Source organism: Microtus pennsylvanicus, chromosome 10 (assembly GCF_037038515.1).
Source record: "Microtus pennsylvanicus isolate mMicPen1 chromosome 10, mMicPen1.hap1, whole genome shotgun sequence".
NCBI classification, from domain to species: domain Eukaryota; kingdom Metazoa; phylum Chordata; class Mammalia; order Rodentia; family Cricetidae; genus Microtus; species Microtus pennsylvanicus.
The window spans coordinates 5,115,437-5,129,035 of record NC_134588.1 but is presented as its reverse complement, the minus strand read 5'-3'; the positions used below and the strand labels follow the sequence as shown (position 1 = coordinate 5,129,035).

General features: G+C 43.8%; 1 protein-coding gene across 2 annotated transcripts in view; it reads right to left on the bottom strand.

The window, feature by feature from the left end:
• Nucleotides 1–3,311: 3,311 nt before the first annotated feature.
• The window catches only part of Kdsr (3-ketodihydrosphingosine reductase), a 54,239-nt gene continuing 43,951 nt past the window's right edge, over nucleotides 3,312–13,599 (bottom strand). Inside the window, exons 9-10 of one of the 2 annotated variants that reach the window (XM_075987625.1) lie at nucleotides 10,984–11,082; nucleotides 3,312–6,680 (exon numbers count right to left, since the gene is read on the bottom strand). In XM_075987625.1, coding sequence (XP_075843740.1) covers nucleotides 6,561–6,680; nucleotides 10,984–11,082 — 219 coding nt within the window. In that variant the 3' untranslated portion in view covers nucleotides 3,312–6,560. Of the gene's footprint in view, nucleotides 6,681–10,983; nucleotides 11,086–13,599 lie in introns of both variants that reach the window. The other variant, XM_075987624.1, reaches the window with a different exon arrangement.

Sequence of the window (13,599 nt, the reverse complement as noted above, 5' to 3'; positions counted from 1 at the left end):
GTACCTGATTTACTAACCGGGTACCTGATTCGCTAACGGGGTACCTGATTTGCTAATTTGGGGAGATTATTTGCTGCAATCTCCAAGGTCTGGGGCAACATTAAAACTGAATTCCAAGAGATACCACACCTTTCTGAAATTTAAATCTTACTATTTCATGGGAATCCAAAGGCCAGACACTCATTCCTGACACAATCTGGCCAAGCCCTGCCCAGCCCTTCCACTTGCTCTTATCACAGCTGCATTGCCTTCTGGTGCCTCCCTTGGTCTCTTTGCTCCTCTCCCACTGCGCTGTGTCTGGACCGGGTTTCTTAACATCTTTTGCCCTCACATTCTGTTCCTTTCTCTAAAACATAACCACCTTTCCATCCAGGCAATTCCTAGTTGTTCTTTCTGTAAGACCTGCCCCTACTTCTCCAGGAAGCCTTCAGATTCCATTGTACTCCTTAGACGTGGCTTGTTTTGAAGGCTAAGAGATGAAAAACCGGAAGCCTGAGTAGAATCCTGACTCCATTAATTTGACAGCTGTGTGACCTTGAGCTGGTTAATAACCTCTCTGTGCCTGTTCCCTTATCCGTCAGGTATAAAGACTGATGTTCACAGTATGCATGTTTGGTTTCATTGAGTTAAAACATGTGAAATGCCCAGCGGTGCCTTGAACCAATCAGCCCTGTATTCGTCAACATGGCTCATTCACACCTCTTGTCAATCCCAGTACACTTACACTTTCTGGCTATTTCCCACCAGATTAAAAACCATGTGAGCAACGAGACTACATTTGTCTTGGGTCCTTGCCTACAAAGGCACTTGGCATTCAGATCTTTGTGTCAGAGAAGTGAGTGGATGCAGGGGGATAGGAGTGGTGGCGACTTCTCTTTCTCCAGGAAGATGGGTAGGATGTATAGCAAACATAGCAGAAGGGTGGAGGGGTGAGGGCTGGGAAGGAAGAAGACAGGGATGAAGTCACCAGGAGGGAGAGGAAACGTACACAAGTCTTTATCTCTGGAGCAAGTTAACCGTTATATGCAAAAAGAGGGAAAAAATGGGGGTTTACATAAAATCATTAGTAATATAGAAATCAAGTAATAACTTTCTTTTAAACATCCAAAATACAAATTATATGCTATTTGAATATGAATTTTTCAAATATAAAGAAAAGTTCAGCTTGCAATTCAATATGTCCCCAAAATATTATACTTAGTGAAATGTATTTATAAAACTCATCATTATCATGAAGGGATGCTGTATTTTGTTGAAGGCTTTTTCAGCATCTAATGAGAAGACCATGTAGTTTTTATTTTTCAGTTTGTTTATAGATATCAAGATGTAGAAGAATGAAAATAGATCCATATCTATCCACATGCACAAAACTCAAATCCAAATGGATCAAACATAAAACCAACCACACTGAACCTCACAGAAGAGAAAGTGGGAAGTACATTTGAATGCACTGGCACAGGAGACCACTTCCTAAATATAGCCACAGCAAAGGACACGGTCAACAAGACGAAACGACAGCCTACAGAATGGGAAAAGATCTTCACTAACCCCACATCAGAAAGAGGTCTGATCTCCAAAATATAAAAAGAACTCAAGAAACTGGTCATCAGAAGAACAAATAATCCAATAAAAAAAAAAGTGAGGTACAGACCTAAACAGAGGAATCTGAAAGACACTTAAGGAAATGCTCAACATTCCTAGCCACCAAAGAAATGCAAATCAAAACAACTCTGAGATTGCATCTTACACCTGTAAGGATGGCCAAGATCAAAAACACCGATAACTTATGTTGGAGAAGTTGTGGGGTAAAGGGAACACTCCTGCACTACTGGTGGGATTGCAAGTTGATATAGTTACTTTGGATATCAGTATGGCAATTTCTCAGAAAAATTAAGAAACAACCTACCTCAAGATCCGGCAATACCACTTTTGGGTATATATCCAAAGGATGCTCAATCATGCCATAAGGACATGTCCTCAACTATGTTCACAGCAGTGTTGTTTGTTATAGGCAGAGCCTGAAAACAACCTAAATGCCCCTGGACCAAAGAATGGATAAGGAAAATGTGGTACATTTACACAATGTAGTACTACACAGCAGAAAAAAAATGACATCTTGAAATTTGCAGGCAAATGGATGGATCTAGAAAACACCATACTGAGTGAGGTAACCCAGACCCAGAAAGACAAATATCATATATACTCATTCATACGTGGCTTTTAGACATAAAGCAAACAAAAACCAGCCTACAATTCACAATCCCAGAAAACCTAGACAACAATGAGGACACTAAGAGAGACATACATGGATCTAATCTACATGGGAAGTAGAGAAATACAAGATTTCCTGAGTAAATTGGAAGCTTGGGGTCCATGGGAGAAGGTAGAAGGGAAGGGGAGATGAAGTGGGGAGCAGAGAAAAATATATAGCTCAATAAAAACAATTTTTAAAAAAGAAATAAAAAGAAGAAAATACCAGGACACAACACATGAAAAAAACATAAATATGTAAGTATTAAATGTAGATAAATAAATGTAAATATACTGTATAAGTTCAAAAATAAAACCCATCATTGTGTACAGCAAATAAAAGTAAAAGTATAAACAAGATAATCATATAATCAACATATAGATGCAGAAAATGTATATAATAAAATTTAATAGAGAACGATTAATAAAATGAAAGAACCCTCAGCAAACAGGAAATGAGATATTGTCAACATAAGAAATGTATCTATGATAGTCTTACAAGAAACATTATATATAGGTTGTGTGTGTATGTGTGTGTATATATATACACATATATGTATGTATGTGTATGTGTGTATGTATATATACACATATGTATATATATATATATGTGCGACTGTTGCACTTTTTTTTCCCTCCAAGAGTGAGAAAAAGAAGCAAAGGGTAACATACAATTCCAAAGGTGTCCAAAGATGTCCACTCAGTGTGGGTAAATGTTTCTACCTACATCTGCGAGTTACTCACAGCTTGCTAACGCCAAGCCCAGACAGGTCACAGAATATGCAGGCACAAAGGCCAGGAACTCTATTTGCATATGAAATGTAACTGCTCAAAAAGTTTTAAATTCTTTGTTTCTTAAGATTTTACTCCCATAGACTGAGCATAATTGAAACTCTGGACTCCGAAGTGTATATTGTTACAGTATTTCCTAAAAGTAGTAAAAATCAGGCCTTATGAAAAGCTTAGGAAGCCCAGGAGAAACATCACTATAAAAGACTTATATTTTGAATAGTAGTATCTTGAACGAGTCAAATTTCTAGAAAAATAAATTCTCAGAGCAGTAAAGCTTGTTCCCATTTATTTTGTGTGTGTAGTTCAGAAATACAAGGTATGAAAACTGTTACAGTAATGCCACAAAAGCTCCTAAATACAGCCCTTTCTAAATATCAAAACAGCCATGTGTTCTTTGTCAGTGTAAAAATGTCGAGTTCTCACCACAAACAAGTATAAAATATAATGACCACATTCAGAGCAGCGAGGCCCAGTCCAGAACCTGAGGGTGGTGGTCAGCGGGGGCTTTGAAAGCTGGGGTCCCAAGGACTAAGGAAAACGAGAAAGACACAATGCATCCTCAAGCAAAAAGAGTAAATATTAACTCTGCCTGCAGTAAGACATGTTTCAATCAGAACACAATATAAAAACTTAAATATGGTGATCTAATTCACTGAGGCAAATGCGTACAGCTGTCTGCGTTAAAGCAGCTGTGACAGAAATGTTCTCACCTGCTAACTGTCAAAAGCCAACTACAAATCCTGCTTTCAGGAATCAATATATGATTTAACAGGTCCAGATAAATATATACCACTAAATTATATGTAAGTATTAATTAAAAGAGAGCACAACATTCTAAATAATCAACTGTGTAAATTGTTAAATCGTAAAGCCATAGGAGAGAATAACCTTAAGAAAAAGATGTTTCTGGAGTGACCTGAAGTGAGTCCCAGGCCTTCACACGGGCAGGCAAGGGTTCTCCCACTGAGTCACTTCCTAGTCTGGCACCCTTTTTAAAAAACAAGTTAAATGAAGAATATTTCCTATTCATTCTCAATTATGAATGGTCCCTAAATTTATGTTGGAGTTTACATAGGAGAGTGATGTTAATTTTCAAATAAAGATAGTATATATTCTAATAATACAACCCAAGCTAGCAGAGCAGGCATTCAAAACTGAAAGCCCACAAGCTCCCGGTCACTCAGAGGAAACACTACAGCAGAACTTACAGCTGGGCTTAGGAACTCAGTGGTAAAGAATGCCCTGCGGTCAACTGTCAGGAAGAAGAGAAAGTTGATAATCTCCCTAACAACCGAGCTGTCCCCCACCAAGCCATTAGTGTTTCCACACCTGGGATAAAATCAGTCTTGTGGGACGCCTGTGTGTCAGAGTTCATGCCGGCCGGACTTCTCAAAGGTACCGGGGACACATACTGATGCACAGGACATTTGCGTGGAGTCTGGTAAAATTAACAACTACAATACTCTCAAAACAGGTTCAAGTCTTGATGACAAATGAATTACGGTATCAACTTTAGAAGATTTTTCTGAGGCTTTCTGAGTGAGGGTGTTGGGGCCTCTAACAGTGGACAATAAGGCTCATGCCGTGGCATCATGGGCTGCAGACCTGAGTTTAAGCTGGGGTAGGGTGGCATCTCCTCCCATGAAACAAGGCTCTTCCCTGTATTTCAGGCATTATCCACAGAGCCAGCCTCTACCCAAAGACTGTCTGGAAATGGTATAATGAAAAAGTTAATTGTCCTTTCTCAGACTCCACCTTGGACTACATTTTAACAGATACTAGTAGGAGGTGCCAACCGTCTGGGAACATTTATAAGAAAATAAAATTGGAAGCTGTGCAGACAGGGATGCAGTTCCTGTGAATGAGGAACCTGTCGCCACCGTCCACTCCACCAGCTGTCCAACAGGACATAAGTCGCAAACTTTGGCTAGATCAGCCTTGGAGGAGCCTTGGAACCGTTCTGACACGGTCCACCTACGGCTACACACAGAACAAAGTCATCTCTGTAATGGCATTTAAAATACATTCTTCTAGGTCTCGATAAAGATGGAGCCACTAGATATCTTATTAATTAAAACATAAGCCACCATAAAGTAAAGAGCTTGAAAAATTCAAAGAGAAAATAAAATGTGTGGCCCATTGGCTATAGTGGTGCAGGGCTGTACTGCCGGCACTCGGGGGCTGCGGCAGGAGACCAGGCCAAAAACAAAAGCCAGTTTAAGAAAAGAGAGAGGGAGAAGGAAAAGAGAGAAAAGCAAAAACCAAATGTTTGCCATGGCAATAATTTCTAGGTTTTCAATAGATTTTTGTTGTGTTTGCCTTTTTTTAACACTTAAAAAGTTTTTTTTTCTTTGAAAGTAGAGGTATTTTCCCAGTGGAATGAACTGGAATGCTCAACTTCATACACAGGAGAACAGGACAAGACATGAAGGCAAAGACAACAGTCCTGGAGCTGCACCGTGAACAGAGTGAGCAGGGACACAGGCTGCACTGAGGAGCAAAGGTCTCCTTACACACTGGGGACACTGTCGAGTCAGTGCAAGACAGAGCAGCTGCACATCTTACTTCTAAGAGGGTCTTCAAAATCAGTCAGCTTTTACGAGTAGCTAGACTGCAAATCTGCAACCAGCTGCCTTCCCTAAAAGCTACATGTCTGCCGACAGGGTAAGAAGATCATGCTTTGGAGACTCGCTGTATGGAACTGTGAACTCCACGTCAACACGGCTACTGAAGAAACTGTAAACTTTCAAGCTTCTAGGAGATTTTATTTCTATTCAGAAAACATGTAAGAAGGCTGTGTTTCTCCATGAATAAAAATGAAAATGTTCTACGTATTAGTCTTCGGAAGACAAGAAAGCCCCATCTGCCTATGCGAAGGGCTCAGCCTCTTGCCTTCCTCTGCACCGCTCTCTCATCCCCCATATCGTAGGGATCAAAGAGAGAGAGAGAAGCCAGCTTCACGAGCAGGAGTTCCCAACAGGCACAGAGGAGCTGACGGTCAGGCTCACAGCTTTGAGGAAGACACACCTTGAATAACATACACTGAAAAAAATCAAAAACCAAAAACCAAACAAAAAAAAACTAATAAAAACCCAGACACCATTTTTCATGAAAAAATAAAACCAAAAATCAAAAGAAACCCTCAAAAGTCCTTGTGTGCCACCAAGTACATTTCTTAATCTCTATGGGCATGAGGGGAGGATCAATGAAAAACCGGATTTCCCGTTCTGGGGTTCTGTCCTTTACCCTGTTCTCCTGACACTACTGCCCACGCGACCACCACTTGGCCTCAAAGCCCAGAAACCAAGTGGTGCCCTGGTCCATATTTGCATAGTGTTAACAGTAATAGTGTAGAGACGAACTCTGTCCCTTTGCCTGTAGTCAGATGTCTGAAGAGCACTGGGTCTAGTCTCACACATTCAAAAACAAGACACAAGAGTCCGGAGGCCAAAGATCGAGTTCCATTAGCAGCAAGCTGTCAAATCACTGGATACAGTCTCTTGTCCGAGGGGCAAGAATTAGGCAGTTTTGTCTACAGTTTCGGATTCTGCCTTCTGCACCATGCAGCGGCGAACTATGTTATCAAAACTTCCAAGGTAAAATAAAGCAATGGTTCGGAAAAGGCCCATGGTGACCACCTGCAAGATAAAGGAGACCTTTCAGCTCACCCAACAGGACAGCACAATAGCCCATTTTAAAGTAGTTATGTCTCTACCAAACAGTTTCTAGGACACATCCAATCTGCTCCAAGAACAAGTATAATGAAAACTTCGTAAATGCCAGTGATTTTCAAGAACAGAACACTTTGTGTACCAGATGGTATCGAACCTGCTAGATAAACAGCAATATTTGTCTGAATTAACAAACTGAAACCATGAAGAGAATGAAACAGGTTCTCTCAGAAGACAGGGTTGTCAGTCCTAGGCACGGCGCTCTCCAGCTCTTCGGCAGACACCCCACATCAAACCGCTTTGGCTAGGACTTAGGTTGTAAGTACTAAGCCCTTTGGCTGGGTGCTGAGGACGCTAGTGGGAGAAATACGGAGTCCTCTACTCTCTGAACTGGCATGTTTGGAGACAAAGTCTTGCCATGTTGGGTAGACTGGTCCCAGCTCCTGGTCTCCAGTGATCCTCTGGCTTCAGCCTTCTAAGTTGCTGTGACCACAGGTGGGGTGGGCACACACCCGGCTTGTGAGGGAAACACAGTCAAGTAAGATAGCAATCACTGTCTCAGGGGCAAGACTGCAATTATCCATGACCTCTTGCTAACACAACTCCATTGCAGAAAGACACACATTTTCAGATACGCAAGGACTATAACCATTGTCTCACAGGTATCCTTTTCCGAGAAGAATGAGATACAGAAAGTGAGGGTCATCACAGTAAGGAGTGTCATGTGACCTGGTGAATTTGTAAATATCTCAAGGCCAGCAATGAATCCGCAGACTGGGGATGTGGTCCAGCCAGTGAAGTGTGTTCCTGCATGTATGAAGCTCTGGCTCCCATCCCCCGCACCACATAAAATGGGCCTGGTGGTATCCACCTGCAATCAGAACACTTGCAGAAGAGGCAAGAGGACCAGAAGCTCCAGGTCATCATTTCAAGAATCCTAGTGTATAGGAGGGAATAACAGAAAAAGACAAAAAATACCAAGACAAAATTTTTTCTCAGATACAAACCTAACCATAATGAGCACAGCTAATCTAATGGAATGAGCGTGGGGAGGAGGAACATGCGGGAGAACTAGCACCTCCTCCATGCTAATCACAACAACAGGATGCACCAAGTAAGAAAAGCAGCAGCAGCTGAACCAAACAGCGGGACACAGTGCAGGCTTTGCTGAGAGGAGCGACTGCCTCAGAGCCAGGCACAAAGAGAAGCTGCGAGGAGCAATTGTCTCCCAAAGCCTTGGTATCTGAGTCTCTGAGTGAGTGCAGGCAAGGCCGACTGTTGAAAAACCAAGGAAGCTGGTAAAGGGAAACCCAAGTAAAACCATGACCAGCAGCCAGGGCTCAGGAGGATAAAATAGGTATCTCTCAGGAGAATTTCAGGACAGTGAAATGATCCCATGTGACCCTGGGTGGTAGATACATGCCTCATAGAAGCAGAGTGTGAACTGTGAGCCTGAAACAAGGGTGCCCCACTAACGTGAGGACGTGGGGACATGGGCTCTGGAGGCCAGGAACCAAGGTCTGTTATTTAAAATAAAGACACCAAACTAAAGGCCAGGGAAGAGACCTCAAAAAAAAAAAATCTACAACGCAACCCATAAGGCTGAAACAAGAGTAGATCCAGGCTCCAACACAGGCCTGCAGTTAGTTCTCTAGTCAAAGGGAACCTCAAGATCTGAGCCAACGGAAACTTGAGGGTGCGAACAGAGAGAACAAGAGACTTAGGAAAGGGAGAACTCGGTCAGCTCGCTGGCAGGCTTCATCCGGGAACGCAGGTGAGCAGCCCAACAGCAGGGCCGCATTGTGCAAGCACAGCGGAGAAACTGTGACATCACTGGTATGTATTCCAGTGGCCTGGGCAAGGTGCTGAGGTGGCAGGGGTTAGGGCAGGGCTGTGCTCTGTGCTCTGGGCGTGACTGCCATCTTTTCCCACAGGGAAAGTAGTCTGCTGCTGTAGACCTCTTAATGTCCCAAGAAACGTCTCAAATCTGGAATTTCTATTTTCCGATATCTGATTTTGAAATAATTTTATTTAAATATACACACTCTTGGAGTGTGGTGCCTTACACCCATAATCCTAGTCTAGGGAGCATAGACGGATGGGCTGGGGGTCAGTGTGAGCCTAATGCCTGTTTAGACTACATAGCAGTTCCAGGCTAGCCAGGACAGGGGAGTCCACACTTCATCAGATGGACTACAGCATCCCTTTCCATGCCCACAGGCTCCCATGTACACATTCCAGCTCACTCCAAACCTGACTCAGGTCAGAGGCAGTGATCTTGGTCTCAGCTCTGGGACCATCAGAGCTGCAGAAGGTAGGACAGTGCTGAGGTGATGACAGGGACCCTGACGGGAAAGGCAGAAGCAGAGGAGTCGTGGGTCACAGCCCAGTCTCTGGCTGGGCACGAGGGCATGAGCAGCCATCAGCGTGAGCACACTGGAGACAGATGAGGCCGGAGATGAGGTGCAGGAATCTGAAGGGCTTGTCAAACTGGAATGTCTAGTTATTTGCCAGGGAGAATTTGTAAAAGAAATCGATTTTTAAAAAAGTTGGGCTGGTGGTGGTGGCACACGCCTTTAATCCCAGCACTCAGGATCTCTGTGAGTTCAAGGCCAGCCTAGTCTACTGAGCGAGGGCCAGGACAGCTAGTCTCAACAAACAAAAACAAACAAATGAAAGGTTGGAATGTGAACGTGATGCAGCCTGAGACTAGACTACCTGCAGACAGCTGCAGTAGTGCAGGGTGAGACTAGACTACCTGCAGACAGGTGCAGAAGTGCAGCCTGAGACTAGACTACCTGCAGACAGGTGCAGAAGTGCAGGGTGAGACTAGACTACCTGCAGACAGGTGCAGTACCCACAGCGTGAGACTAGACTACCTGCAGACAGGTGCAGAAGTGCAGCCTGAGACTAGACTACCTGCAGACAGGTGCAGTACCCACAGCGTGAGACTAGACTATCTGCAGACAGGTGCAGAAGTGCAGGGTGAGACTAGACTACCTGCAGACAGGTGCAGTAATGCAGGGTGAGACTAGACTACCTGCAGACAGGTGCAGAAGTGCAGGGTGAGACTAGACTACCTGCAGACAGGTGCAGTAATGCAGGGTGAGACTAGACTACCTGCAGACAGGTGCAGAAGTACAGGGTGAGACTAGACTACCTGCAGACAGATGAACTACTGCAGACTTTGCGTTCCCATTTATTTAGGGCGTCCTTGAACCCTGTTTCTGTGGTCCTAGATGCTGGGGTACAATGCCAAACAAGAGCGACGTAGGCCCTGTCCCTGCAGATCTTCTACCTAACAATGTTCACTGTCAGGCAATCCTATGACAGCTGGTGCAGTTCAGAGTGTGATAGACAGAAGGGATGGAAATGCCTGAGGGAAAACTAGGGAGCTAATGAATGCACCTTACTCAAACGCCTACAGATCCAATGCTTTGTTGACAGAGATGCTTAGTTCTGTGCCCCACACATCCCTCCAGTTAGAGCTCTAACCACACGTCTGCGGTCACCATTACATCACGCAGAAGTCACACCCGCAACATGGCAAACTCTGTAAAGGTTATGACTCTCTTATACCTTGCCATCTGGGGAAGACAGAGCTTTGTCAACAGAAGCGAACTTTCAGCCCTGGAGAGACGGACTGCAGTGCTGCTCTCCCTGATTCTCAGCACCTAGATGGCAGCTTATAACTCCACTTGTTTCAGGGAAGCTCCATGGGCACTGCATACATGTGGTGCAGACATACATGTAAGTGAACCACTTATGCACACTTAAAATTTAAAAATTAAATACTAAGAGTTGGAATTTTCATGTATCCTGGATGAAACTATAAACTCCGTCAGGGCACAGTGTGTCGAATGCTCTCCTAGAATCTCCTTCAGCCACCAGTGGCTAGATCACTAGAAGAGGGATTCTAAGCTAGCATCTCATTGTGGACAGTGCTGCTCTATACAATCCTAGACCAAGTACCCCTTTTCAAACACAGTAGAGCAAGGGCTCGTTACTGAAAACACAGGTGACCACTCAACAGAGGCAATCCTTCAGCCACCTGCGGGGCCCAGTACCTCACTTTAACCAATATATACCCCTACCCTACTTCCTGTTTACTTACAGTTGGCAGAGAAAGAAAACAAAACTTTGCATTAAAACTATTGCACTCTGCTCACGGAAGCTGGAGAGGTAATCCTTGTATTGTCCGTTCATCTGTGCTGTCAGTCAGTCTACCTGGCTGGGTGTCTGTCTGGTTGCTGGCTAAGGAAGGGCTTACCTGCTGGAGTCCTTCAGTGATGGAAGTCACTGGGGCCATTCCACAGGTCAGGGAAGAGAGCATATACCCATCGGAGCCAATGGAACTATTAAAATTTCCCTGCTAAAAAAAGAAGCAAGAGAAAATGAGGGGTATGGAGTAAGTTAAAGGAATCAGTTCAGTGCTGGAGAAGCAATGAAGTCTGCCCCTCGCTTATGTGGGGTAGGATAGTGACTTAGAAAACCAGAACTAAAGAATGGACACACAGACTCAGTGCATGTAAGTCCACAGACCCTGAAAGGGTCTAGGGACAATGCAACTGTCAAATAATATTTGGACATTTAGCTGGTCTCCACCACTGACGTTTGTACTGAAGGGCAATCTGCCACAGGACAACCCCGTGGTTTCTGTGAGTGTGGGCTAATGGCTTTAATTCAGTCACTGCCAGTCCACTACAGGGACAAAGACACAGACAAAGAAAACACAACAGAAAAAAGTCTTTAAGAACCAGAAAGAGGCATCGTACTTAAAAACACTTGATAAAACAAGAAAGTTCAGCATCTTATTAAACAGTAACCTTTGGAGACAGCTCTCTTCCATACAAGCCCTGTGCCCCCAGCTTCCTGTACTGACAGTTACCCAAGGTCAGAAAAAGCCAAGTGGAAATCCCAGAAAGAGATTCCTAAGTGTTAAACTGCATGCTGTCTGCATGGCACACTGGCACCTTGGGCTGTTCGGCTCTGTCCCACCTGGAATATGTGTCACTTCTTTTTCATCGGTATAGTCAAGGGCTTAATCCATTAAGTCTCAGGCTGCCCTGTGAGCTCACAATGTAACTGAGGATGACCTTGAATCTCTGATCCTCTTGCCTCTACCTCCCAAATACTGGGATTGCAGATGTGTATCATCACCCTCAGGTTATGTGGGTGATGAAGCAAGGCTTCATGCATGCGAGGTTACCACTCTGCCAACTGAGCTACAATCCCCAGCTAAGCTTCTGCATGGGAGTGTATGGGGACACACAGCAGACACAGCAATCAGTACCATCTGACATTGGCTGGTCTTGGATCATCCCCTAGAGGACAAGGAATACATTTACCACACACCACTCTGCATGTGGTAAATGCTTAAACTGGGAATAGTAAGGATGGCTGACACCTTGAAGAAAAGCCCTCTTGCCACGGCTCGGAGATGAACTTCCTGACTAAAGACTACTCTCCTATTTGACAATGGGTTGACCAGCGGCTGCATTTGGACTCAGGTTTATGGCACAAACGGAGCAGAGAACAAAGTGAATTTGGGGCTTGCAGGAAAACCATAGGGTACACATGTGGGCGGTAAAATCTGAGCTTTTAAGGAAAAATTAAAATTTGGGAAAATTTTACCAACCAGTGTGAGACTGCTGGGTTCCTAATATTTCCAGATCTCCGATGAATGTGACTTTTGATAACCTAGTGATTTCATATCTTCCAAATGACAATGATGAGATTCAAAGCACAAACCAGAGACTGATGTCAACGCCAGGAGAACAAAAAGTTCATTGGTGCAGCGTCTGACTTCTCACTGCAACCTTTAAGAAACTGCTCTTTGTCAAGTTGTGGGTTAAATATAAAAAGAGAAAATTATGCCCATAATTATTTGAAAAACTTAGTGAAGACTTTGTTGTCTCCCAACTACCTATCTGTTAAAAGTCAGGTTTTCTTCAAACGTTTCAAAAAGAATGTATTTTAACAGATTGGCCACAGAAGCAGACACCAGAATCCAGCTGGCATTTATTAATGCAGACCTTGTACAGGCTCGTGAAAACACAATACCACACTTGGCACTGAATTTTTGTTTGAAAACAGTTATTTTTGAGCCAGGCATGGCAGTGCATGCCTGTAACATCAGCACTTGAGAAATGGGAGAAGGGTCAGCAGTTCAAGGTCATTCTCAGTTGAAGACTGAGTCTGAAGCCAGAGAGCCACGGGAACCCTGTATTTAAGAAATTAAGAACAGGGACAGCTCCGAGGACAAAAGCTCTTGCACGTTGAGTCTGGTAATGTAAGCTCCACCCCAGAACTCTGTGTAAAAAAAGAACTGACTCCCCAAAGTTGTTCTCTGACCTCCATACTCACATGTGCACACCCACATGCGTGTGCACACAGACACACACACACAAAATAAAACTGAAGGAAAAGGAGGCACACAGCTGCCTGAACTCCAGTTCCAGGGGATATGGCGCTCTCTCCTGGCCATAGCAGGCACTGCGCATAAATAAATCTGTTTAAAAATGTAATGAATTTAATGTCTGTTGCAGTCTATTATTCTTTCTCTTTTCCTTTACATTCTGTTTTATTTGGTGTGTGTGTTTTGCCTGCATGTATGTCTGTGTATCACATGTGATCTAGGAAGTGGTGAGCTTCCATGTGAATGGAGGGAATCAACCCAGGTCCTTTGCAGGAACAAGTGCTCTTAACCACTGAGCCAACTCTCCATTCCACATTTACTTGATTTTAAAGGATTTCATCTCATCATTAAATCTCTCCCATCATCCTCTAGTGGTGCTGGTGATGGAATCCAGGGCTTCGCATATGCAAAGCAAGAACTTACCCTTGAATCTCTCTTCACAGCCCTGCAACTAAATATTTGAAAAAC